The sequence below is a fragment of the Hypanus sabinus genome, chromosome Y (assembly GCF_030144855.1).
Source record: "Hypanus sabinus isolate sHypSab1 chromosome Y, sHypSab1.hap1, whole genome shotgun sequence".
Classification (NCBI taxonomy): Eukaryota; Metazoa; Chordata; class Chondrichthyes; order Myliobatiformes; family Dasyatidae; genus Hypanus; species Hypanus sabinus.
The window spans coordinates 468,487-493,286 of record NC_082740.1 but is presented as its reverse complement, the minus strand read 5'-3'; the positions used below and the strand labels follow the sequence as shown (position 1 = coordinate 493,286).

General features: G+C 42.0%; 1 protein-coding gene across 4 annotated transcripts in view; it reads right to left on the bottom strand.

Moving 5' to 3' along the window:
• The window catches only part of LOC132385328 (zinc finger and BTB domain-containing protein 44-like), a 41,002-nt gene that overhangs the window by 13,250 nt on the left and 2,952 nt on the right, over nt 1-24,800 (bottom strand). For 2 of the 4 annotated variants that reach the window (XM_059957346.1, XM_059957344.1), the window contains exons 2-5: nt 23,710-24,754; nt 19,293-19,377; nt 17,265-17,428; nt 12,521-12,821 (exon numbers count right to left, since the gene is read on the bottom strand). In XM_059957346.1, the coding sequence (XP_059813329.1) occupies nt 12,521-12,821; nt 17,265-17,428; nt 19,293-19,377; nt 23,710-24,721 (1,562 nt within the window). In that variant the 5' untranslated portion in view covers nt 24,722-24,754. Of the gene's footprint in view, nt 1-3,570; nt 3,638-12,520; nt 12,822-17,264; nt 17,429-19,292; nt 19,378-23,709; nt 24,755-24,800 lie in introns of all 4 variants that reach the window. The other 2 variants (XM_059957345.1, XM_059957347.1) reach the window with 2 other exon arrangements.

Genomic DNA, 24,800 nt, shown 5'->3' with positions numbered 1-24,800 from the left:
AAGGGAAACTGAATATAAAAATAACTCTGGAGTACCCCGCCTCTAACCCAGACATAACTACTGATTAACCAAATGATAATGATGATGATTGGGAATGGATAAGGCAACCTAATAATCCCTCTGAGCTACCCACAACTGTGCCGGCGTCTGCTTTACTATGGTCAGGTTCCCCACCCGATATGGCCTGCACCCTGGTGCTTCAGTTGCCAACATGACAACAAAGTAGCGCAGCGTGGTGCGGCAGCAGCGGCCTTTCGTACCTGGTGTTACTTTAATTTAACTTTGAGACAACAGTTTTTGATTAGGGCACATGGATAACACAGCAACAATCTACTATCACCAGATATTACTACAATACAGAGATTGCCCCAAAACAAACCTTCATAAAGATCTGTTGGTTAAATTACATGACCTCGGCTTGCTGTGGGGATTGGGCTTACAGTCCTTGGAGTCACCTGATGCTGGTAGCCGGAGATGGAGATATTGTAAGCGATGTGTGAAGAAGCGTAAGTGAGGCAAGCAGGCAGGGGTCCGTGCCAGGCTAAAAGCAAGCCCTAGCTGGTCAGCTCTCCTGTCCATTCTGCTCTCCAATGTCCGCTCCCTGGACAATAAATGGGACTACACCCAACTCCAACGAAATACTCGGCGGGAGTACAGTGTTTGTTATGTGTATGTTTTCACAGAGACGTGGCTCACTGATGGAATTTTGGACGCCGCCATTCACCTGGACTGGCTTGCCCTGTTCCAAGCGAACAGGGACGCAGCTCTCTCTGGTAAGAGTCGCGGTGATGGCTTGTGTGTTTACATCAATATGGAATGGTGAAAGAACTCTGTGTTGGTTTCCAGGTACTGCTCATCATTAGTGGTGTTTGTGGTTGTTCGATGTAGACCTTTTAATTTATCATGGGAATTTACCACTGTCCTCATAGTCGGTGTCTACATTCCCCCCAACACTAATGCTACGGAGGTGCTCTGTGACCTGTACGGGGCTATTAGCGAACTGCAGAACGCACACCCTGATGGACTGTTTATTGTCGCCGGTGATTTTAACCACATGAACCTCAAGTCAGTGCTCCCCAAATTCCAAGAGTATGTGGACTTTGCAACAAGGGGGTAGAACGTGTTGGAGCTGGTTTACACAAACATTCCCGACGCGTACCGGGCAGATACTCAGATCACATCTCTGTTATGCTAATCCCAGCATACAGACCACTCATCTGGCACTCCAGACAAGTTCAGAAGCAGGTGAAAACCTGGCCAGCAGGACCCATCTCTGCTCTTCAAGACTGCTTTGAGCTCACTGACTGGCACATGTTCAGGGAGGCTGCAACCGATGGCGACTATACCAACTTAGAGGAGTATACAGCATCAGTGACCAGCTACATCTGCAAGATGATGTTACTCTGTCCAAGACCATCACTATACGTGCCAACCAGAAGCCATGGATGACGTGGAGGTGCACACGCTGCTGAGGTCACGCGACTCCACCTTCAGAGCAGGCGACAAGGCAGCTCTAACAACAGCAAGGGGCAAACTGTCCGGACCCATCAGAGAGGCAAAGCGTGCACACGCCCAGTGAATCCACAGCCACTTCCAGGACAGCGGCGACACGTGGAGTATGTGGAAGGGCATCCAGGACTTCACCAATTACAGGACAACATCACCTGACTGTGCAGGTGGATTCTCCCTCCCAGATATGCAGAATAACTTTTACAATTGTTTTGAGGCGGAAAATGACGTGGCGGCGAGGAAGTCCACCCCTCCTCCAAATGACCAGGTGCTGTGTCTCTCCATGGCCAAAGTGAAAAGAACCCTGTTCAGGGTCAACCCACGGAAGGCTGCTGGACCAGACAACATCCCTGGTAGAGTGCTCAGAGGATGTACAGACCAGCTAGCAGATGTTCTCACTGACATCTTCAACATCTCCCTGAGCAGCGCCACTGTTCCAATGTGCTTCAAGGACGCCACCATTGCCCCTGTGCCGAAGAAGTCTTCTGTGTTCTGCCTGAATGACTACCGTCCCGTTGCACTCACATCCATCATCATGAAGTGTTTCGAGAGGCTCGTCATGAGGGACATCAAGACCCTGCTGCCCCCCTCACTGGACCCCCTGCAGTTTGCGTACCATCCCAACCGCTCAACAGATGATGCCATTGCCACCACCCTCCACCTGGCCCTAACCCACCTGGACAAAAAAGACACATATGCTCCAAAGCTGTTCATAGACTTCAGTTCAGCATTCAACACAATCATCCCTCAGAAACTGATTGGAAAGCTGAGCCTACTAGTCCTGAACACCTCCCTCTGTAACTGGATCCTAGACTTCCTGGCTGGGAGACCTCAGTCAGTCTGGATCGGAGGCAGCATCTCCAACAACATCACACTGAGCACGGGGGCTCCTCAGGGTTGCGTGCTCAGTCCACTGCTGTTCACTCTGCTGACCCACGACTGTGCTGCAACACACAGCTCGAACCACATCAACAAGTTCATCGATGACACAATGGTGGTGGGACTCATCAGCAAGAACGATGAGTCAGCTGACAGAGAGGAGATGCAGTGGCTAATGGACTGGTGCAGAGCCAACAACCTGTCTCTGAATGTGAACAAAACAAAGAGATAGTTGTTGACTTCAGGAAGGTATGGAGCAACCACTCCTCGCTGAATATCGATGGGTCCTCGGTAGAGATTGTTAAGGGCACCAAATTTCTTGGTGTTCACCTGGCGGAGGATCTCACCTGGTCCCTCGACACCAACTCCACAGCAAAGAAAGCCCAGCAGCATCTCTATTTTCTGCGAAGGCTGAGGAGAGTCCATCTCCCCGCACTCCCCACCATCCTCATCACATTCTACAGGGGTTGTATTGAGAGCATCCTGAGGAGCTGCATCACTGCCTGGTTCGGAAATTGCACCATCTTGGATTGCAAGACCCTGCATTGGATAGTGAAGTCAACTGAGAAGATCATCCAGGTCTGTCTTCCCGCCATCATGGACATTTACACTACATGCTGCACCCACAAAGCAAACAGCATTATGAAGGACCCCACGCACCCCTCATACAAACTCTTCTCCCTCCTGCCATCTGGGAAAAGGCACCAAAGCATTCAGGCTCTCTCAACTAGACTATGTAACAGTTTCTTCCCCAAGGCTATCAGACTCCTCAATACCCAGAGCCTGGACTGACACTTTACTGCCCTATTGTCTTATTTACTGTAATGCCTGCACTGTTTTTGTGCACTTTATGCAGTCCTGGGTAGGTCTGTAGTCTAGTGTAGTTTTTTTCTGTGTTGTTTTTTACGTAGTTCAGTCTAACTTTTGTAATGTGTCATGTACACCATGGTCCAGAAAAACACTGTCTAGAGGTTCCGGTGATGTTATCGTTGAGAATGGCAGCTTAATTCACTAGCTCCTCCGGAAAAACATGTATTAAGCCCCGTTAACCCATCAAATATAATATTTTTCAAAAAATATTTGAACTGAAGAGGGGTAAGAATGGGGAAAAAGAAATGGAAATAAAAAAAGCGACACAGCGGAGCCTGCGTCCGAGAGGAGTGCAGCGAGCGACTCTCCTACCTGACCATGTGCTAGCAAGGTGGCCGCTGGGCCTTGCTTTGGCGAAGCGGCGAGTATCTTTGAAATCCTGAAAGAAATAATGGAGGTCCAGAAAGAAATAAAGCAGCAGCTCTGTGATATTAAGTCAGAGCTCGCCAACATCAATCAAAAAATAGCAGTGGCAGAGACTCACATTGAGAAGGTGGAAGATCGTGTTCAAAACATGGAACGGATACTGAATAAATAAAAATACTAAATCACCAAGAAGGTAAACTGCTTGACCTGGAGGGAAGATCACGGCGGAAAAATATCAGAATCTACAACGTTCCTGAAGGAGCGAAGGGCTCATCTATGATAGAGTTTGTCGATAAGTTACTGCGGGACATGCTGGATCTTCCCTCAGCTATGAAGCTGGAAGTCAAAAAGAGCCCACCACGCGCTCGTCCCGAAACCTACCGGGGACAGAAAGCCAAGCTTCAATAATAATTAAATTCCGTTGGTACAGCACCAAGGTGGTGATTCTACGAAGGGCCTGGGGTAAGAAGAGAGTGTTTTTCGACGACAAATTAATATATTTCGACCAAGATTACACCCCCTCCGTGGTCCGGCAGAAACTTAAAGAATACTCTGAAGTAAAGTGAATACTAAAGCAAAAAAAGATTAGATTTCAAACTCCGTACCCTGCTAAACTTCAAGTGTTTTATGACAACGGGACGCATTTGTACCAGACAATGGAAGAGGCGACTACAGACATGTAGGCCAGAGGGTTGCCTGTCAGCATGACCAAAACAAGGGAAAACCTGGCTGAGGAATTATCCCGCTCTGCTTGGGAAATAGTGTGAGAATCGAGAAGGCAGGAGATGGGAGGAGGCCGAGAATTTGAATTTTTTCACTGACTTTTACGAATATTGCAATGGGGGCCCTCAACTCACAAATAGGAGTTATCCCCCACAGCTAGATATTTCCTCTAGTTCAACGAAGGGTCATTTACTAGAGTCCTCAGCCTTGGAATCACACGTTCTTTGCCATTTTTGTTATTATTTGCGTTTGTTGGTTCTTATTTGTTCAGGGAGTAGATCGATTAAGTTTTATTCTAACTTCAATGATACACTGACAGATAAATACAGCTGGCTAAAGATAAGGTAAAATTCATTTCTTTGTATGTCAATGGGCTATTAAATCCAATCAAACGTAAGAGAATTTTATCCAATTTGATTCATACTGGGAAAAATGGTTTAACTACATAATGCCTCATAGGCCTGATTTTATTCTCACAAATCAATGAATCTGTTGTAAAAAAAAATCACTCCCTACCTGTACATAGTTCTTTCCTTTTGCTAGTTTTTTCTTTCCACTCTTTTCTATAAGTGTATACCTCATATAAATACTTTGTGGAGATTTGTAATATATTACTGACCTCTACCTGGCCGAAGCACAGTGACAACTCTCTGATACCTCCTTTTATTTACCTATTGATCATGACCCCACTAAGGAGCACCAGGCCATTGTTTCCTATACCATCACCAACCTTATCAGCTCTGGGGATCTCCCATCCACTGCCACTAACCTCATAGTTCCCACACCCGTACATCCCATTTCTACCTACTACCCAAGATCCACAAACCTGCCTGTCCAGGTAGACCTATTGTCTCAGCTTGCTCCTGCCCCACCGAACTCATTTTTGCATACCTTGACACTGTCTTATCCCCCCCCCACTTGTTCAATCCCTTCCCACCTATGTTTGTAACACTTCACGCTTTGAATTTTTTCAATGATTTTAAGTTCCCTGGCCCCCACTGCCTTATTTTCACCATGGACATCCAGTCCCTACATACCTCCATCCCCCACTGAGATGGTCTTGAAGCTCTTCGCTTCTTTTTGGATTCCACACCTAACCAATTCCCCTCTACCACCACACTCCTCCGTCCAGCAGAATTAGTTCTTACTCTCAATAATTTCTCCTTTGGCTCCTCCCACTTCCTCCAAACCAAGGGTGTAGCCATGGGCACCCATATGAGTGCCAGTTATGCCTGCCTTTTTGTTGTCCATGTTCCAAGTCTATACGGGTATCTGTCCCTCTCTTTTCCTTCGCTACATCAACAACTGCATTGGCGCTGCCTCCTGCTCGCATGCTGAGCTCGTCGACTTCATTGACTTTGCCTCCAACTTTCACCCTGCCCTCAAATTTACCTGGTCCATTTCCGACACCTCCCTCCCCTTTCTTGATCTTTCTGTCTCCATCTCTGGAGACAGCTTATCTACTGATATCTACTATAAGCCTACAGACTCTCACAGCTACCTGGACTATTCCTCTTCCCACCCTGTCTCTTGCAAAACGCTATCCCCTTCTTGCAATTCTATTGTCTCCGCCGCATCTGCTCTCAGGATGAGGCTTTTCATTCCAGGATGAAGGAGATGTCTTCCTTTTTCAAACAAAGGGGCTTCCCTTCTTCTACCATCAACTCTGCTCTCAAACGCATCTCTCCCATTTCCCGCACATCTGCCCTCACCCCATCCACCCACCACCCCAATCGGGTTAGGGTTCCCCTTGTCCTCACCTACCACCCCACCAGCCTCCAGGTCCAATGTATAATTCTCCGTAACCTGTCACCTCCAATGGGATCCCACTACCAAGCATATGTTTCCCTCCCCCCCCTCTATCTGCTTTCCACAGGGATTGCTCCCTACGTGACTCCCTTGTCCACTCCTCCCCCTCATCCCTTCCCACCGATCTCCTTCCTGGCACTTATCCTTGTAAGCAGAACAAGTGCTACACCTGCCCTTACACTTCCTCCCTCACCACCATTCAGGGCCCCAGACAGTCCTTCCAGGTGAGGTGACACTTCACCTGTGAGTCGGCTGGTGTGGTATACTGCGTCTGGTGCTCCTGGTGTGGCCTTTTATATATTGGTGAGATCTGACACAGACTGGGAGACCGTTTCGCTGAACACCTACGCTCAGTCCGCCAGAAAAAGCAGGATCTCCCAGTGGACATTTTAATTCCACGTCCCATTCCCATTCTGATATGTCTATCCATGGCCTCCTCTACTGTCAAGATGAATCCAAACTCAGGCTGGAGGTACACCACCTTATATACCGGCTGGGTAGCCTCCAACCTGATGGCGTGAACACTGACTTTTAACTTCCGTTAATGCCCCTCCTCCCCTTATCACTGACATATTTAGTTGTTTCCCTGTTCTCCATCTCCCTCTGATGCTTCCCCCCCACTTCTTTCTCCCGGAGCCTCCCGTCCCATGATCCTTCCCCTTCTCCAGTTCTGTATCCCTTTTGCCAATCACCTTTCCAGCTCTTAGCTTCATCCCACCCCCTCTGGTCTTCTCCTATCATTTTGCAATTCCCCCTCCCCCCACTACTTTCAAATCTCTTACTATCTTTCCTTTCAGTTAGTCCTGACAAAGGGTCTTGGCCTGAAACATCGACAGCGCTTCTCCCTATACCTGCTGCCTGGCCTGCTGTGTTCCACCAGCATTTTGTGTGTGTTGCCTTACGGAAATGTTTGTTTGATGATGAACTTCAATAAAAAAATAAAGTACAAAAAAAAGAAAAACACTGTCTAGTTTTTAACTATGTACGTTGTGATCAAAATGACAATAAAAAGGTACTTGACTTGACTTGACAATCACTGTATCACCACTGACCAATGTAGTTCCTCCAGAATGGTTGGAAAGACCAATATCCATTTCTGCCCTCACGCGCAGTCAGACTGGACCCCTGAACAAGGGCCATTGGTATCACCGGGACCAATAAGACTTGGTGTCAATTGCTCGTGAGTTCCGTTTCTAACCCACAAGCTGGAGTGGCAGGACAAGCACCTACTTTGCAAATCCATAATCCCTGGACCCCTCCTGAACTCAGTGGTATTCTGAATGCCACACCTGACAAAAAGGTCAACCCCAAGGACTTGGTAGTTATTTAAGAACTGTCCTGATTCTATATTCCAAAGATTTGTTCCCTCTGGCTATGGCTGCCCTTACTCCTACTGATCAGACTCAATTCACCACTGGATTTGGGCATTTGGGCATGGTAACTACGACCAGTTAATCATGACCAATAACTTTGAGTTAACTATAGCACCTTTCAGGCTCTCAGCTTCACCCCACCCCCTCCGGTCTTCTCCTATCATTCCAGATCTCCCCCTCCACTTCCCACTTTCAAATCTCTTACTGACAAAGGGTCTCGGCCCGAAACATCGACTATGCTTCTTCCTATAGATGCTGAACACAGAGTACACTGCAGATACTGTGGTCAGATCAAGACGTACAAACAAGCTGGATGAACTCAGTAGGTCGGGCAGCATCCATTGAAATGAGCAGTCAATGCTTCGGGTCAAAACCCTTCGTCAGGAATGAAGAAGTTGGGGCAGGGGCCCCATAAAGAGGGTGGGGGGGGCAGGGGGAAGGTGCCAGGTTTAAAACCAATCAGAGAAAAGATCAAGGGGTAGGAGAGGTGAAGGAGGAATATTATATAAGGACCCAAAGTACTATGGGTAGTAGGAGGGTTAATGCGAGGAGACAAAGTGAAAGTGGGATGGGGGAAGGGAATTACCGGAAGTTGGAGAATTCGATGTTCATACCAAGGGGCTGGAGCCTACCCAGACGGTATATGAGGTGTTGTTCCTCATATGAAGTTTGGCCTCATCATGGCAGTAGAGGAGGCCATGTATGGACATATCCGAATGGGAATGTTAAGGAGAGTTGAAGTGAGTAGCAACCGGGAGATCCTGTCTGTTGTGGCAGATGGAGCGGAAGTGCTCGATGAAGCGGTCCCCCAATCTGCGTCGGGTCTCGCCGATGTAGAGGAGGGCACACCCGGAGCACCAGATGCAATAGACAACTCCAGCAGACTCACAAATGAGGTGTTGCCTCACCTGGAAGGACTTTTCGGGGCCCAGAATGGTGGTAAGAGAGGAGGTGTAGGGACAGGTGTAGCACTTACGCTTGCAGGGATAAGCGCCAGGTGGGAGATCTGTGGGGAGGGACGTGTGGGCCAGGCAGTCGTGGAGGGAACGATCCCTGCGAAAAGCAGAGAAAGGTAGAGAGGGAAATATGAGTTTAGTGGTGGAGTCCTGCTGAAGGTGGTGGAAGTTGCGGAGGATAATATGCTGAATCCGGAGGCTGGTGGGGTGATAGGTGAGGACAAGGGGAACACGGTGCCTGTTGTGGTGACGGGAGGATGGGGTGAGGGCCGAAGTGCAGGAAATGGAGGGGATACGGGTGAGGGCATCATTGATGATAGCAGTTGGGAAACCATGATTCTTAAAGAGAGGACATTTGGGATGTCCTGGAACGGAAGGCCTCATCCTTGGAGCAGATGCGGCGGAGACAGAGGAACTGGGAATAGGAAATATTTGGCAGGTTGGGAAGAGGTACAATCAAAGTAGTTATGGGAGTAAGTGGTTTTATAGAAAATGCCAGTGGACAGTCTATCTCCAGAGATGGAGACCAAGAGATCGAGAAAGGGGAGAGAAGTGTCCGAGATAGATCAAGTGAATTTGAGGGCTGGGTGAAAGTTTGAGGCAAAGTCGATGAAATTGATGAGCTCGGCATGGGTGCAGAAAGCAGCACCAATGTAGTCAATGTAGTCAATGTAGCAAAGGAAAAGTTGAGGATCAGTACCAGTATAGATTTGGAGCATAGACTGTTCCACATAGCCCACAAAGAGGCAGGCATAGCAGGGGCCCATGAGAGTGCCCATAGCTACATTCTTGGTCTGAAGAAAGTGGGAAGAGCCAAAAGAGAAGTTATTAAGTGTTGAGTACCAGTTCCACCAACCGGAGGAGTGTGGTGGTGTTGGGGAACTGGTGAGGTCTATTGTTCAGAAAGTAACGGAGGGCTTTGAGGCCTTCTTGATGGGGAATAGAAGTGTATAAGGATTGGACATCCATGGTGAAAATGAAGCGGTTGGGACTTTTCCTGCACTTTGGCCCTCACCCCATCCTCACGTCACCTCAACAGGGACCATGTTCCCCTTGTCCTCAACTATCACCCTACCAGCCCCAGGATCCAGCATATTATGATACGCAGCTTCTGCCACCTTCAACAGGACCACACCACTAAGGACATCTTTCCCTCTCTACTCCCTCTGCTTTTCACAGGGATCGTTCCCTCCACGACTGGCTGGTCCACAAGTCCCTCCCCACAGATCTCCCACCTGGCACTTATCCCTGGAAGTGTTAAATGCCTCACCTGTCCCTACACCTCATCTCTTACCACCATTCAGGGCCCCAAACAGTCCTTCCAGGTGAGGCAACACTTCACTTATGAGTCTACTGCATCCGGTGCTCCTGGTGCAGCCTTCTCTAGATCGGTGAGACCAGATGCAGACTGGGGGACGGCTTTGTCAAGCACGTCCATCCGCCACAAGAGGTGGGATCTCCCGGTTGCCACTCACTTCAACTCTCCTTCACATTCCCATTCGGATATGTCCATACATGGCCTCCTCTACTGCCATGATGAAGCCAAACTTCGGTTGGAGGAACAATGCCTCATATACCGTCTGGGTAGTCTCCAGTCCCTTTTTTATGAACATCGAATTCTCCAACTTCCAATAATTCCCTTCCTCTCCCTTCCCCCATCCCACTTTCACTCTCTCCTCTTCTAGCTGCCTATCACCTCTCTCATGATTCTGCCTTCTTCTACTACCCATAGTGCTTTCCCCTTACATTCCTCCTGCCTGTCCCCTCCCTGCTTCCCCTCCCCCACCCCTTGATCTTTCCTCTGATTGGTTTTTCACCTGGCACCTTCCACCTTCTTTACAGGGCCCCTGCCCCCTCCTTCTTCAGTCTTGACGAAGGGTCTCAGCCCGAAACGTTGACTGCTCCTTTCAACAGATGCTACCCGACCTGCTGAGTTCATCCAGCTTGTTTGCATGTCTTCCTATAGATGCTGCCTGGCCTGTTATGTTCCACCAGCAATTGTGTGCTTGCAGAGAATGGTAAGGCAATGTTTAGAGTCATGGTGAGCCTGGACCTGGAGAAAGTAGCATAGAATGTTGCCAGACAATTTCTGATATGCCAAGAACATAACCCAGGAAAAGGCACCCCATGTCCAAAGGGAAATACTCCATTGCCATGATACCCTTTCTGCCAATTACAACTTGGGATTTGAACAAATTACCACGCATTCACTATTATAAGTATTGTCTTGTAATCCTTGATGTTTTTAGAAGATGGATTGAAGCATATCCCACCATAGATAATAAAGCTGATACAATGGTGTATTTCCAGATTTGGGGTACCAGAGGAAGCTGTATCTGACAACAGCCCTCATTTTGTGGATGAGATTAATATCCAACTATGCCAGGCTCTGGGTATTAAACTGACATTCCATTGCCCCCACAGACCACAGGCCACCGACTTGATTGAAAGGAATAATGGGACACTGACAAATTGGCTAAACTTGGACAAGAAACTGGTCAAAATTAGCTCAAGGTACTACCGATGTAGTTCCAGATGAAAACTCATTATCGGACCAGACATGGTTTGTCGACACCCGAAATAGTCTATGAATCAAATGTCGAATTAAATTATAGATTATATCCTGGCACTAATCAAATCTCTCCTTGTGTTGCACTTGCAGGTGAAGAAGGCCGACCGAGAAGGAGAGGAACTGGAAAATGAACATTGAGTTCACCCAGGAGACTTTGTTCTGGTAAAAAAACCATCTTAGAAAGAAGCTGGAGCCTCACTGAAATTACCCTGCCAAGTGTTACGGACCACTCCGATGGCAGTCAAGCTATAAGGACTTCTGAAATGGACATACCAAGGACACATCAAACGTGCAATCATGACTAAGCTATTACTATCTATACTTGTAACCTTAAGCACTTGTATTGTAGTTACCAAGCCAAGCACCTTCCTGTCACTTAACAATGTATATCAACAGCTCCAGAGATATTCTGAGATCACTTGGGTTGCTGATTTTTCCAGGGTCCGTGACTGGGGCTCTGTAGTTCAACTGAGAACACAGGCTTGCTGATGAACAGTATGCACTTTTAAGTAAACTGTGTTTGACAATTATTTCCTGGGTCTGAACCTAAAGACCTCTGGTAGAGAGCCAGATTGTCAAGATTACCATTACCACCTACCAAGAACAATTACTGCCAGCCATAATGGTCCAAAAATGGCCAATAGTGGAATTTTATGACACTATAGTCACAGTTGTTAAGTATTTCATCCAGTTCTTGCTACTTATTTTTAATTCTCCAATTTTTTAATCTGGGGCAAGATTTGAAAAACATTTAAAAGGAGAAGACAATCCAGAGCATTAAACATGAAGAGATAATTGAGTGTCTTCATCCTTGATTTCAGATCTAAACATATCAAAATGCAAATCAAACTTATACAAAAAAGCATAATTATATTAGGTGCTCAGGACAAAATAATCACTAGTTCAAACTTGTGTAAAGTCTACTTATATAAAGATCCCTATTATAGAATGATTTGCACTAAACTTGCTTCACAAATAGGATAAATGTGAAACCATTTCAATAATTAAGCACTTAGGAATTGCTAAAGAGACTTAAATAAAATTCTGGTTTACCTACCATCCTCAGAAATGCACAGTGTAATGCGGTGAAGATGTACAGCACAGAAACTGACCATTTCGTGCAGTCATCATACTGATGTTTAAGCACCACATGAAACTCATTATTCAAATTCCTGCAGCACCTTACCTAACATTAAAGCCATTCACTTCAAAACCTCTCGAACTAATGACTTCCAACTCAAACTAACCTTTATGCACCATTTCAATTTCTTACTAGATTTATTATTAGAATATAATTTTGGACCCTCTCATTTTTTTAGCACTCCTAAGAAATAATTTCATAATGTCAAACTTTTAATCATCATCAACTTTTACCTGTTTAACCAGTGTAGGTTAAATTATTCAAGCAAAGGGATGTGGCATTTTTTTAATTTTAAAGAAGATACATTAAAGAAGGGCCATACCTGCTCTGGAAATAGGAAGCTAATTCAGATGCTTCATGGTTCAGGCTCCTCAGGTGCACAATTAGGTTTCCAGAATTAGTAAACATGGCTCCACATGTTTTGCACTCGTAGATCCTTGGCTTTCTGATAATGTGTCTTGAAACTCGCATATGGTGTTTATATTCCCCAAAGGAAGTAAATGTTGCACTGCAAATCTGGCATCGGAAACATCGCTTGCCTTCATGCTTCAGACGATGCATCTTTAAGGAGTATGCTCTTGTGAACTTTTTCCCACATCTGTCGCACTGAAAGGGTTTTATACCTAAAGAAAAACCATTATGTTTCAAAGCAATATCCAAGTTATTCAAGAAAGATGAAGCTGTATTTCATTCTTTCAGTTTCTAGTAAGCTCACAGCAAGAATAACAAAATCTGTAACTAAATCATAGAACACAAGAGATTCTGCAGATGCTTAAAATCCAGAGAGCACACATAAAATGCTGGAGGAACTCAGCAAGTCAGGCAGCATCTACGGAAATGAATGAAATCATCATTTCGGGCCATATCCCTTCAACAAGACTAGAAAGAAAGGTGAGTGGAGGGGGAGAAAGTTGCACTAAGGTGATGGGTGAAACGGGAGGGGGGGTGAAGAGGAATGAAGTCAGAAACTGGGAGGTGGTAAGTGTAAAGAGGAAAGGGTAAGGAATCTGATAGGATAGGAGAGTGGACCACAGAGAAAGGGAAGAAGCCCTAGTAAGAGATGAAAAGGGTGAGAAGAAACAAGTAAAGGGGAGCCACAGTGAGGAACGGAAGAAGCTCTTATCATGACTGGAAAAGGAAGGCGGAGGAAGCCAGAATAAGAAGCTGGGGGAAGGAAGGCAAAATAGATAATAGGTGGCATAAGGTGGATAGAATTTCCCCCCTTCCTTTCCGGTCCTGATGAATAGTCTTGGCCCAAATGTCAATTGTTTATTCTTCTTTATTAGTGCCTAACCAGCTGAGTTCCTCCAGCATTTATGTTTGTTTCTCTACAACTAAATACTAGTTAATATACAAATAATGAAAATAGTGAAATTTATCGATTGCAACTTTCAATACAGCTTGGTTCCAGATGACTTACACGCAAACCTGCAAATAAATTGTGATCCCTTTAAATAAGGCAAGCACTAAAACTGACTACAAACTCTGCAACTCAAGAAAAGATTAACTAATAAGGTACCACAAAGGTCAGTTTATTTCAATCCTGTTAGTGTACTGTACCTCGTGAGAAGACTCTAGTGGGGCAGGCAATTGACGACAGCTGATAAGCTTGCATAGTATTTAGGATATTGTCTGACATGTGGAAGAAAATTATTGTTCGAAAGTTCCAGATCCAACCTGCAGGTGTGATTGTCCATCTTTCCCAGCAAGTTCCATGCCAGGGGGCTATGTGACAGCATCTAATGTTGGGTATCACAGGTGGCACTGCACAAAGGCAGAAGACACACACTGTTTTGTATGATGAACTGGAAACTCTGCTGAAAACATGATCTGATTTTCATTGTTGTTGGAAGCTTCAACAATGCCATTTCTATCCCAGAGTCAGTCCTATAACTCTAGTTATTTATTAGTCTGCATTTACTGACCATTTCCAATTGACCTTGAACTGCATAACTTATTACCCATTTCAGAGGGCATTTAATATCAAGCACTTTGCTGAGTCTGGAGTCACACTTTGACCAGATCAAGCAAAATTATCGAAGTTCCTCCTCTGATAGTCATTGGATTATTATCACAACAATCCAATGATCTTTATCATCACCTTTACTAAAATTAGTGGGGAAACAGCATACACTTTATGATACCAGCGACCCGGGTTCCATTCCCACCACTTGTCTTTGGAATATGGTAGGAAATCAAAGGACAAGTCCTCATGGTCACGGTGGGGAGGGGGGCACAGAGATTAGAACTGAAGTGAGGTCACTAACCACAATGTCATGTCTCCGTTTCTAAAACTATTTCATGCAAATCCAAGTCAAAGTAACAAACAGATGATAATGCAGGTGCTTAGCTTGCTACTGCTGAGCAGGACTTTTTTTTACCCGTGCCTGGTCCATAGTAACTACAGGGAACTCACATGACCATGTGCTTGGTCCTGCAATAACAACAGGAAACACAGATTTGATGTCGTACTACAACATTATTTTACTCCAAATTTCAACCTCCTCACACAAAAAAGTAAATGAATTTCTAGGTTAACATTCAACGGGAACAAGAATTATAGCTGTAAACAAGTTAGGATTAATCACTTTTAGAATCCAAATTTGCACACCTCTGAGTTATCAAATTTTCCTACCCTCAAACAATAAACAAATTCCAGGCAAGAGTCCAGGTGCCATGTTTTTTTACCCATTTTACTATATAAAGAGATACTGATTTATTCTGCAATGGCTGGAACAATTCACAAAATAGAATCTCTATTAAGCTGCATTTATCCTTTCACTAACGAAAGTTGAGTCCCTTTAATTTTTCTTATGTAACTCATTTCCAAGAAAAGAATTAAACAAAAATTCAACACGTGTTAGATTTGGAGGCAGACCAAAGTAAATATCATTTATCATCAGCTAGCAAATGTTTGGCTACATTCCCAGTTAATCAAGTCATACTTCTCAATTTACAGCTATCATGACATCAAAATTAGAAACAGATGATATGTAACTTTTAAAGGCTATTTTCATTTTTCCCCAGATTAAAGTATTATCTCAGTTCACATCCACTATGTATAAGACAGAAGCAGAATTAGCCTAATCAAGTCCATTCCATTATTCAATTATGGCAGATTTATTTTCCTTCTCAATCCCATTCATCTCCATGGAGTTACCATCTCCATGGCACCCTTACTAATTAAGAGCTCTAAATATACCAAATGTCCTGGTCTACATAATTATCTGTAGCAATGAATTCTAGAAATTCACATGCCATATTATGAGGAAATTCTTTCTCATCTCTGTTCTAAAAGGACATTCTTCTATTCTGAGCCTGTGCCCTCTAGTCCTAGACTCCCCCACTAATGGAAAAAAAATCTCTACATGTCCTGTTTATCTAAGCTTCTCAATATTCTATGTTTCAATGTGATTCCCCACCCCCATCAGTCTTCTAATACTATACAGGCCCAGAACTGTCAAACACTCCTCATATGTTAACTTTTTTATTCCTGGGATCATTCTTTGAAACCTCCTCTGGACCTCTCCAATGCCAGCTCATCCTTTCTTAGATATGAGGCCCAAAACTGCTCATATGTGACCTGCCAAATAGATCAGCATTAAATCCTTTGTCTATATTCTAAACTACTCAAAATGAATGATAACAATGTATTTGCCTTCCTTAGTACCAACTCAACCTACAAATTAACTTTTAGGAAATACTGCACTAGGATCCACAAAAAATATGTACTCTTTTGATTAATTAAGCAATCATTTCTTATTAAAATAGATTTTTATCCAGGAATTGTGATAATTTTTGTATTTTAATGTTGAATGAAAGCATGTAATTTTATAGTGCCAAACTTCAACTTTCTGACTTCAGCACAGTCAGCACTGATAATTATTGACCTACTTAAAACTTTATAGTTAACATTTACCAATACCAGTTAGTTTGGTATTAAACCACACTTCTGCAGGACAGTAGTCTGTTCTGTCTTCAGCAACATTAAGACCTGCCCACTGACAGATGTCAAAATAGTACTCTGCCTGTTGCCAGAGTTTAACTAGGAACTGTTAACTGAACCCTACATTTCATCATTAAGAAACCAATGCGATCATTTTCCAAGACCATATGGTTTCATTATAAACATAAGAAAATCTGCAGATACTAGAAATCTGAAGCAACACATTCAAAATTTTAGAGAAACTCAGCAGACCAGGCAGCATCTACGAAAATGAATAAACAGTCAATGTTTTAGGCTGAGATCCTGATGAAAGGTCTTTCCATAGATGCTGACTGGCTTGCTTATTTCCTTCAGCATTTTGTGTATGTTGTTGTGGTTTTATTATCTAACTATGTGTGTTTTGCAAGGTGAATTATTGAACTTCATAAATTGGAGTTAGATATATTCAGTGAAAATACTTCAAGAAGTATTAAATACCAACTATTCAATAGTGGTTGCCTCTGAAATTTGGGACCATATGACCTGGTGCATCCAATAAGCTCACAAAATGCATTGCATTTGTTCAGTTATTATCATGGCCTCAGTTAATCAAATCATATTTTGCTGCACATTTTCAGAGTATTTGTTAATTATAAACAGCAATCAACAAAATTTCATTATATCTCTGAATTACTAATAAGATAATCTTGAGTCTCCTTTTGTAACAAAACCAGAAGTAATAAATGATAAGCATGACAATTATCAATTTAACTGTATCTGTCACTAACTGTAATAAGAGCTACTTATGCAAGAAAAGATCACCCCATGTTGCTTTGACCACCTTGTTTCATTGTGGCTCATGCCAGAATAGACTTAAACAATGGCCTCTTTGCAGCATGTTTAAGATGTTTTCTGCCTTCAAGTACCAAAATCTGCACCTTTCAGAAATTTTTCTGTAAAAGTTTAACCACACGGGTTTACCTTTGACTCCTTAAAACATTTTGCCTCCTACAGATCTCAGTCCCTATATTTTAGTGCACCTTATAAAAGCTCAAAAATGAAGAAAAACAGCACAAAAGATTTGTACAAGTCACATAATCACATTTTAAAAAGCAGATACTGCCTTTACATCAACACTTACCTGAGTGAATAAGCATGTGCTGTTTGAGGTTCTGGATGCGTGTGAACCTAGCACCACATGTAGGACACTGAAAAGGCTTATTAGGACCATTTGGACTGGGTCTTTCTGTGCCACTTGTGGAAGGATTTATGTAGAGCTGGTAGGAATACTGCCCACTCTCTAGCCTAGGAAGATCAGAACATCAGTGTAAAAGTGCAACCGCTCAACAGGGGAATGACAAGCCTTTGTTTTATCAAAATATTAAATTCTTAAGAGCTATTTAAGTGTAAATGATATAATGTATAATTCTGACAGGATGTACACCCTCTGCAATATATACAACTGAGTCTGCTAAAAGCATAACATATACAAGTTCAATTACATGAAACAGTAACCTTTCTTGTCTGCAGAGGTCCAATTGAGTACTGTGCATTCTATCTGTATTCCAGATTTCCAGCTTCCACAGTATTTTGCATGTTTATGAGACTTATACATCATACAAAACTCATTATAGAATGCAGAATTCTGCATGTATGTACATTATCAACATAAAGAACCTATTTTTAATTTCCCAAAAGCAGCATACATTGCCTAAGAACAACCAAACAAGAAGTAAAATAAATTGTACTGAAATTAAATAATTACCATATTACAAATTTTGCATATTTGGTACAATTTTACATATTCAATCACCTGAAGAAACAAACATTAAAAGATGATTTCCCTACATAGTTCTTGTACTAGTGACAGACCAAGTATTAATTGAAACCCCAAGGTCAAAACAACCAGTACTACTGTGTCATCTTGTTCCCTGAATACCATAGCTTAACAATCACTCCCGATAACATTTTTTTTATCCTGAATAACTTTAGCTGTGCTTTTTCTCCACAGATGCTGCCTGACTCATTTAATATTTCCAACATGTTTTGATTTCAGAATTCATATATCTAATTTGCCTTCAGTAACATCTTTAAAAGGGGCCAATTAGTCAACACCCCTTATATAATTCAGTATTTCCAATGTTTTGTGGTCTATATACCACCATAAATCAAATTTCACTAAACCCTAGGTCCCTTGTTACCATTGAGTGCTCATGTACTAACAGCTCAAAATTTAAACCTCCACTGTTACCACAAATCTGAACCCCACTTCCATTAATTCTGTACTTTGTCCATAGCATCTTGAGAATCCTTCTCCTCCTCCATCTGTTAATAAATGTCCTTCTGTTGCACTCTCTAAATTATATTTCATGCAAAAATTAATGAATATTGTTAAATGAATCTGTTATTTCAGGTTTAATCATTTGATCACACTAAATAAAATCAACTTACTGATCTAAAAACATATGACAATCATGAGATGAACAACCAATTGTCTTCTAATCTACAAGAAATGCTATAGTTGTTACACTATAGTAAGTGCACTTTGTTGTTTTATAGGGTTGGAACACAGGACTCCACAAAACAGTTTTGGAAAAGACTAGTAAAATATGCCATTGTATTCTTCATCATATAATACTCCTCTAGTGAAACAATGCACAATGAGATGTATTTTGAGCAATTCTATGGAATATCCATCAGAAACAAAAAATGTACTAATTCTCATTCTTAGTGAACATCAGATAATTTGTCAACTTCTTTGTTGGTTTTGGAGCTTGAGTTGATTTATATTTAACTTTATTAATTAGTAATTTATTTGTAATATTACTTCATATGTTGTTAGTGAGTTATATGTACTGTGTTGTGCACCTTGGTCCAGAAGAACTTTGTTCAGTCAGTAGTATAAATGTGTACAACTGAATGACAGCAAACTTGAACAAGGAAATTTAACATATAAAATTTCAACAGGAAAGGTAGATATGAGGCAACCAGAGTCTCTGTCTTGAATGTGTCCTTCTGAATGAACACATCAGAAGAGAGATTTTTAGACAGCTTTCCACAACTGACAACTGTATTTTATTCAGTTTTAAAAACCACTGACTTCTACTTCATATTATATTACTCCCTAGTAGGCCTGAACTAAACCCTTGTGTGTTTAAAGACTACCTACCTATCATCATCATCTGGGTGATTGTTGGCATTGGAAGTGCCTTGAAGTGTTGGTAGCCCTTCTGTAACTCCTTCATCTACTGAACCTGTTTAGAGTAAAAAGTAAATGACACTGAACATTCAATAGGACAATAACTTTAGGTGATCCATCATCCTTGAACTTTGCATTGAAAAGCAATAGTTGTTTAAAAATCAACTATAAGTGGAATTGCATTCTGTAGTTTGATAATAATTCATAAAAGCAGATTAATAAACTGAAAAAATCAACACCAACCTTAACCAATGCAAAAAAGGCAAATATTCATGAGTGGTGCAAAAATATTAGTGGCAATATTAGATAAGAGTTGTGAAATTCATCACAACCAGCAGCTATGGAGAAACACTGCTTCTCAACCAGAAAAGACAAACTGGATTGATGAAAATGACCATGAGATCCAGAAAGTAATATTCATAAACACAAAACATTCTTGGACTGACTTCTGAAGTTTGAGATCCACCAAAGATCTTGCCACTTTAAATACAAGTGGCAGTTAGAACAAGTATGAGAGGTCCAGCAACAAGTTGATCACTCATGATTCACCAGGTCTATTTATCAAGACTATCTATCATTTGAACAGTAAAGACTCACCCCATTCAGATCTGAAATTAGAGAAAAACTTATCAAGATGAAAGTCAGTTAAATCAACTCGAAGCAACACTTCAAAGATCTCCGCAGTTTTGAATCTACTGCAGATACTGGGGCCCATCACAGAGCACAGCATGGGCTGCAATCTTTGCATTAAATTATACCAATTCCATCATGGATGCAAAACGCTATTGACCAAGTAAACTAAAACCCTCCAGAACAAATACAATCACTGCTGAAGTGTTAAAACATGTTAGAGAAGTCCCTCTTGCTCAAATTTATATCCTTATCTGAGAAGAGGAAAAGATACTTGACAATCTCAGTTGATTCAAGAACGGAGAAAAGTCTGATTGTAGTAATCCCACCCGGAAAGATTTTCCTGAGATGCTCCTTGTGGGAAGGCAACACAAGGATCCTACTCCCTGCAGCCACAATGCCCCTCCCAGAGATGTAACATAAATGAATGGAATTTGTAGGTACAACAGAGATTTTCACAACACTGAAAAACCTGAGGAAAAAATACAGAGGACAGAACCGAGCTTTGTACATGGCTTTGCCTTCATAACAGCCTTTGATTCTTGTCAGGAGACAGTTATTATGCAGAATTCTCATCAATTTCAGCTGTCCTTCTTAACACATTTGCTACACAAGCTACACTTCTAACCAACTGGTCCACTGCATACCCCATCCCGGTGTGAAATGAGATGAAGCAGGGATGTGCCTTCATAGTTCTTACTTTAATATCACACTTCGTCTCCAATGTATTCCCTGCCATTATAGGAATTAAGCTAAAGGGAAAAGAGAATTCATTTAACTTTTAACATTTTCACTCTAATCTCTGTTGTTGACCTACAGTAAACAGATCAAAAAGATACACAGGTTTGAGTGCCGAAATTTACAAATTCTTTAAACTGGGTCTCAAGAAAACAAAAAAATCTCCTAACTTGTCCATATTGGACAACTCAACTTTATTCCCCAATCATCCACTCCAACCACAGTTAAACCCCACAATGAGATCCTTAGAAACTTGGATTAGTTTCAGTATCTCAGGTCAACCTCTCTGGCAGAAATTAGTGACGTAACTGACAAGAGTCATCAGCTCCAGGGTGCCAGCACAACCTTCAACAAACTGAAGAAGAGCCCAAATCTAACATAAGCTACCAATCAACAGTGACCTTCACTTCTTGCCTGCTCCACATACAAACGACAGTGGATACCACAAAGTACTCAGCAAACTTTCCCAATTCAGTGACATAGATTTGTCTATGATTTGTCATAGATTTGTCTATGAATCCAATGCCCTGGCTCAGAATCCAATGTGATTGAGCCTCCGATTATATGGCCCCATATCTGACACCAAACTTACTTAACTTTTATTGTCACCAAACAATTGATACTAGAGCGTACAATCATCACAGCGATACTTGACTCCGCGCTTCGCACTCCCTTAAATACAAATCGAAGTAAATATAATAAAAATTTAAATTATAAATCATAATTAGAAAATAGAAAAGGGAAAGTACAGTAGTGCAAGTCAGGTCCAGATATTTGGAAAGTATGGCCCAGATCTGGGTCGGGATCCGAACAGCAGTCTTATCACAGTTGGCAAGAAACTCCCAAAGACTAACATATAACAAACATATAACCTGGAGCTCACAGTAAGTAACTTCCAGGAGGAACAAAGAATATATTTGAAGGATGTGCAAAAAAAATCTTCCTATAAAAATGTAACAACTCATGGGAATTCATGGTCCATAAGTGAATAAAGTGGAAGAATATCTTGGAAAGACCTGAGCTTTCCAACCTCTAAGATGGTAAAACATGTAGAGACATTGTGCAAACAAGGAATGCTGAACACTCCAAACAAGATATCCACATTTTTTTTTAATGAAGTACTACCTGCCCATTTCTCAAGTCTTCGGTCACCTGACTAGGTAGTGGAATTAGGTCATTCACCTCAAGAAACTGCCCAACATCTATAACATCTATTCTCTAGAAAAGGACACAGGGAGGATGGAAAAGATTGTATAGGAAATCATAATAAATTTACAAAATGGCATGAAAATACTTCATAAAAACAGCAATTATTTAACTAATAGATTCAGTTTTTTAAAAAACAAATACATGATTTAAAGAAAAAATGCCTCAAAACGTCACAGAGGAATTACTTCATCTCAACCAGTAGAGAATGAGTTACACTTAATCAAAGAACACTTGCCTTGCTTCCTTCAAAAATTTAAAATTAAAGAAAATGTCCAAAAGTACAAGGAGAGCAATCTGTTTAACACTGCTGTCTACGAAATGTTTACATAGAAAGTACCAGAACTATACAAAATATCTCTGTACTTGCCCATATTGGACAATGCTATTTCTTTCCCCGACCATCCCCTCCAAACACAATCAAACCCCATAATGAGATCTTTAGATACTTAGTTTCTATATCTCAGGTCAGTATCTCTGGCACACATCAGTGTCACAAATGACAAGTCATCTGTGCCAGCACTAACTACAGCAAATTAAAAAGAGCTCAAATCTAACATAAGCTACCAACCAACAGTGACTTTCACTTCTTGTGCTTCAGATACACCTGTTAGTGAATACTACAAAGCACTGCAGAAGTTGAACTAATGCAGACTCAGTAAACCCTCCTAGCTCATGGCACAGAATTGCCTGTGACTTCCAATAATCTGGACCAGAATCCAGTGTGATTGCGCCTCTAATTAAATGGCCCAATTCTGACTTAACATTTAGCTTTGAACTGACAGTAACTAGCTTCCAGATCACAAAACATTTGAAGGATGGGAATTCTTGGTCCACAGTGAAATAAGTGGAAGAAAATCTAGGAAAACTCTGAGCTTTCTTAACTCTTAGATGGTAGAAAAAAATTTACAAAGATGGCATAAAAACTGCTCAAATATTTAGGAGAAAATATTAATATTAGTAATTATTAAAAAAACAAAAACTTCATTTAAAGAAATAATGCTTGAAGACGTCAGAGGAATTACTTCATTTCAACTTGCACAGAATACGAGTTACACTTAACTAAAAAACACCTGCCTTGCAGAGATTGGTTAATTTTAATTATAGCCTTCTTTACAAACTTAAAGTTGAAGAAATGTATAAAAGTATAAGGAGAGCAACTTGTTCAGCATTGCTGTCTACAAAATGTTTATGAAATAAATACCAGCAATATAGATTGAGCAACAGTTACCAGGTTAACATTTTTAAAAAGTGATTTTCAAATGGCATGTGAATAAAAATAAGTAATATTTAAACTTACAGATCTTTAAAAAAAATCCTTAGAATGCTTAGGTGAGAATTTGAATTAGGGCAACTCTGCTGCTACCCTGGCAGTCAGTGCTTAACATGTGGGCAGGCTAGCCAGACTAACTGTGGATTGATAACCACCTGCAGCATGACCCAGTTTTGCAGTGAGTTGACAGCTTGTGATGAAAACAAAGGGCTCACTTGTCACTCCAACTGACTTGAAGGAAGACTATGTTAGTTCAGTAGGTATTGCAAATAAACTTCATATACTCTGAGGAGAAAGAAGACTTGCAAAATGCAAATTACTTTTGTTTCTTCTTAATTAACTACAGCTAGGTATTGTTAATTGACTACTGTACCCATCGTTGCTTTCTTTACGGCAAATAATCCACCAGTCATCTCAACTAGGGCTAAAGTATGATACCTGAAGCGTCATGGAGATTTTAGAATGACTTAATATAAGACTAAAGCATGAATATAATGGATAACTAAGACTGAAGCCTGTTTGAAGTTCAGTAGTACATACCAACAGAAGATGACTGGGGACTAATCAATAAATCCTCCTGAGCCTGCTCACTTCCTGGTACAGTTTGATGGTCACTAAGTGAACTCTGTGATGCACTGACAGGTTGTGATACAAGGTCATGGCCTTCATCATCACTCAACCTTTCAACTTTGATCCTCACATCATCTTCTAGTATAGGAGGTGACGTTGCTTTTGTACTTTCACAGGCGGTGTACTCGGGCACCCGCCCCGTCACCTCAGTGTTTAGGGGCTGTTCCACGACCCTCACACTTTCCGTTGACTTTGCTTTTTCGCTGAGAGTCCGACGCTCAGCACCCACAGGGTGCGTCCACTGAAATGACAGCGATGAGTCCACAGATTGCTGGGTCCTATTGTCTGAGAAAGCCACCGAGGGGTTCACAACTTGAGAAGAGTTGGGCTGCGCAGCAGATTCTGTGGGACTCTCCGGAGACATCATAATGAAGTTCTTCCGTTTTCGGCGAGATTCCCTGGGCTTACTTTTCTCAACAGAACTGCATTCTGAAGATACTGGAGACAGACTGTCATCGTGAGACTGAACGATGCAAGCACTACTGTTCTCCTGAGGAAGTGAAGGAACAGGTCCTGGCGGATTACTGCTTGTATTCCACAGGATACTTGATTTCATGAACTCTGAACAGGTGTTGGCTACATGGAACATCTGCATATAGCTAGCAGCAGCCAAGACATCAATAATGTTCTCTGTGTTTATGGCAAGTGTAGCTGTATATGCGTACTCCAGCAATGGAGAAAATCCACTGACAGTTACATGATTCAAATCCAAAATGCACTCATCTGCATCCGATTGGTTTACAAGTTTTGCCCTGAAGAATTCACTGCAAGCAGCAAGGACCACTTTGTGGGCCCTGAAGACCTTGTCTTGGACCCGAATTGTCACATCACAGAAATGTCCTTCGTTACGTAATTTATTTAACTTTCCCAGAAGCTCCTGACTGTGGACTGGAGAGTTGTGTGTGAAAGTTTTGAGACCCATTATTGTTCCTCACTGTTAAAAACGTTGGAGTACCTGAAGGAAAGACATTTACACTTTATTTTGCATTTTCAAATTCAAT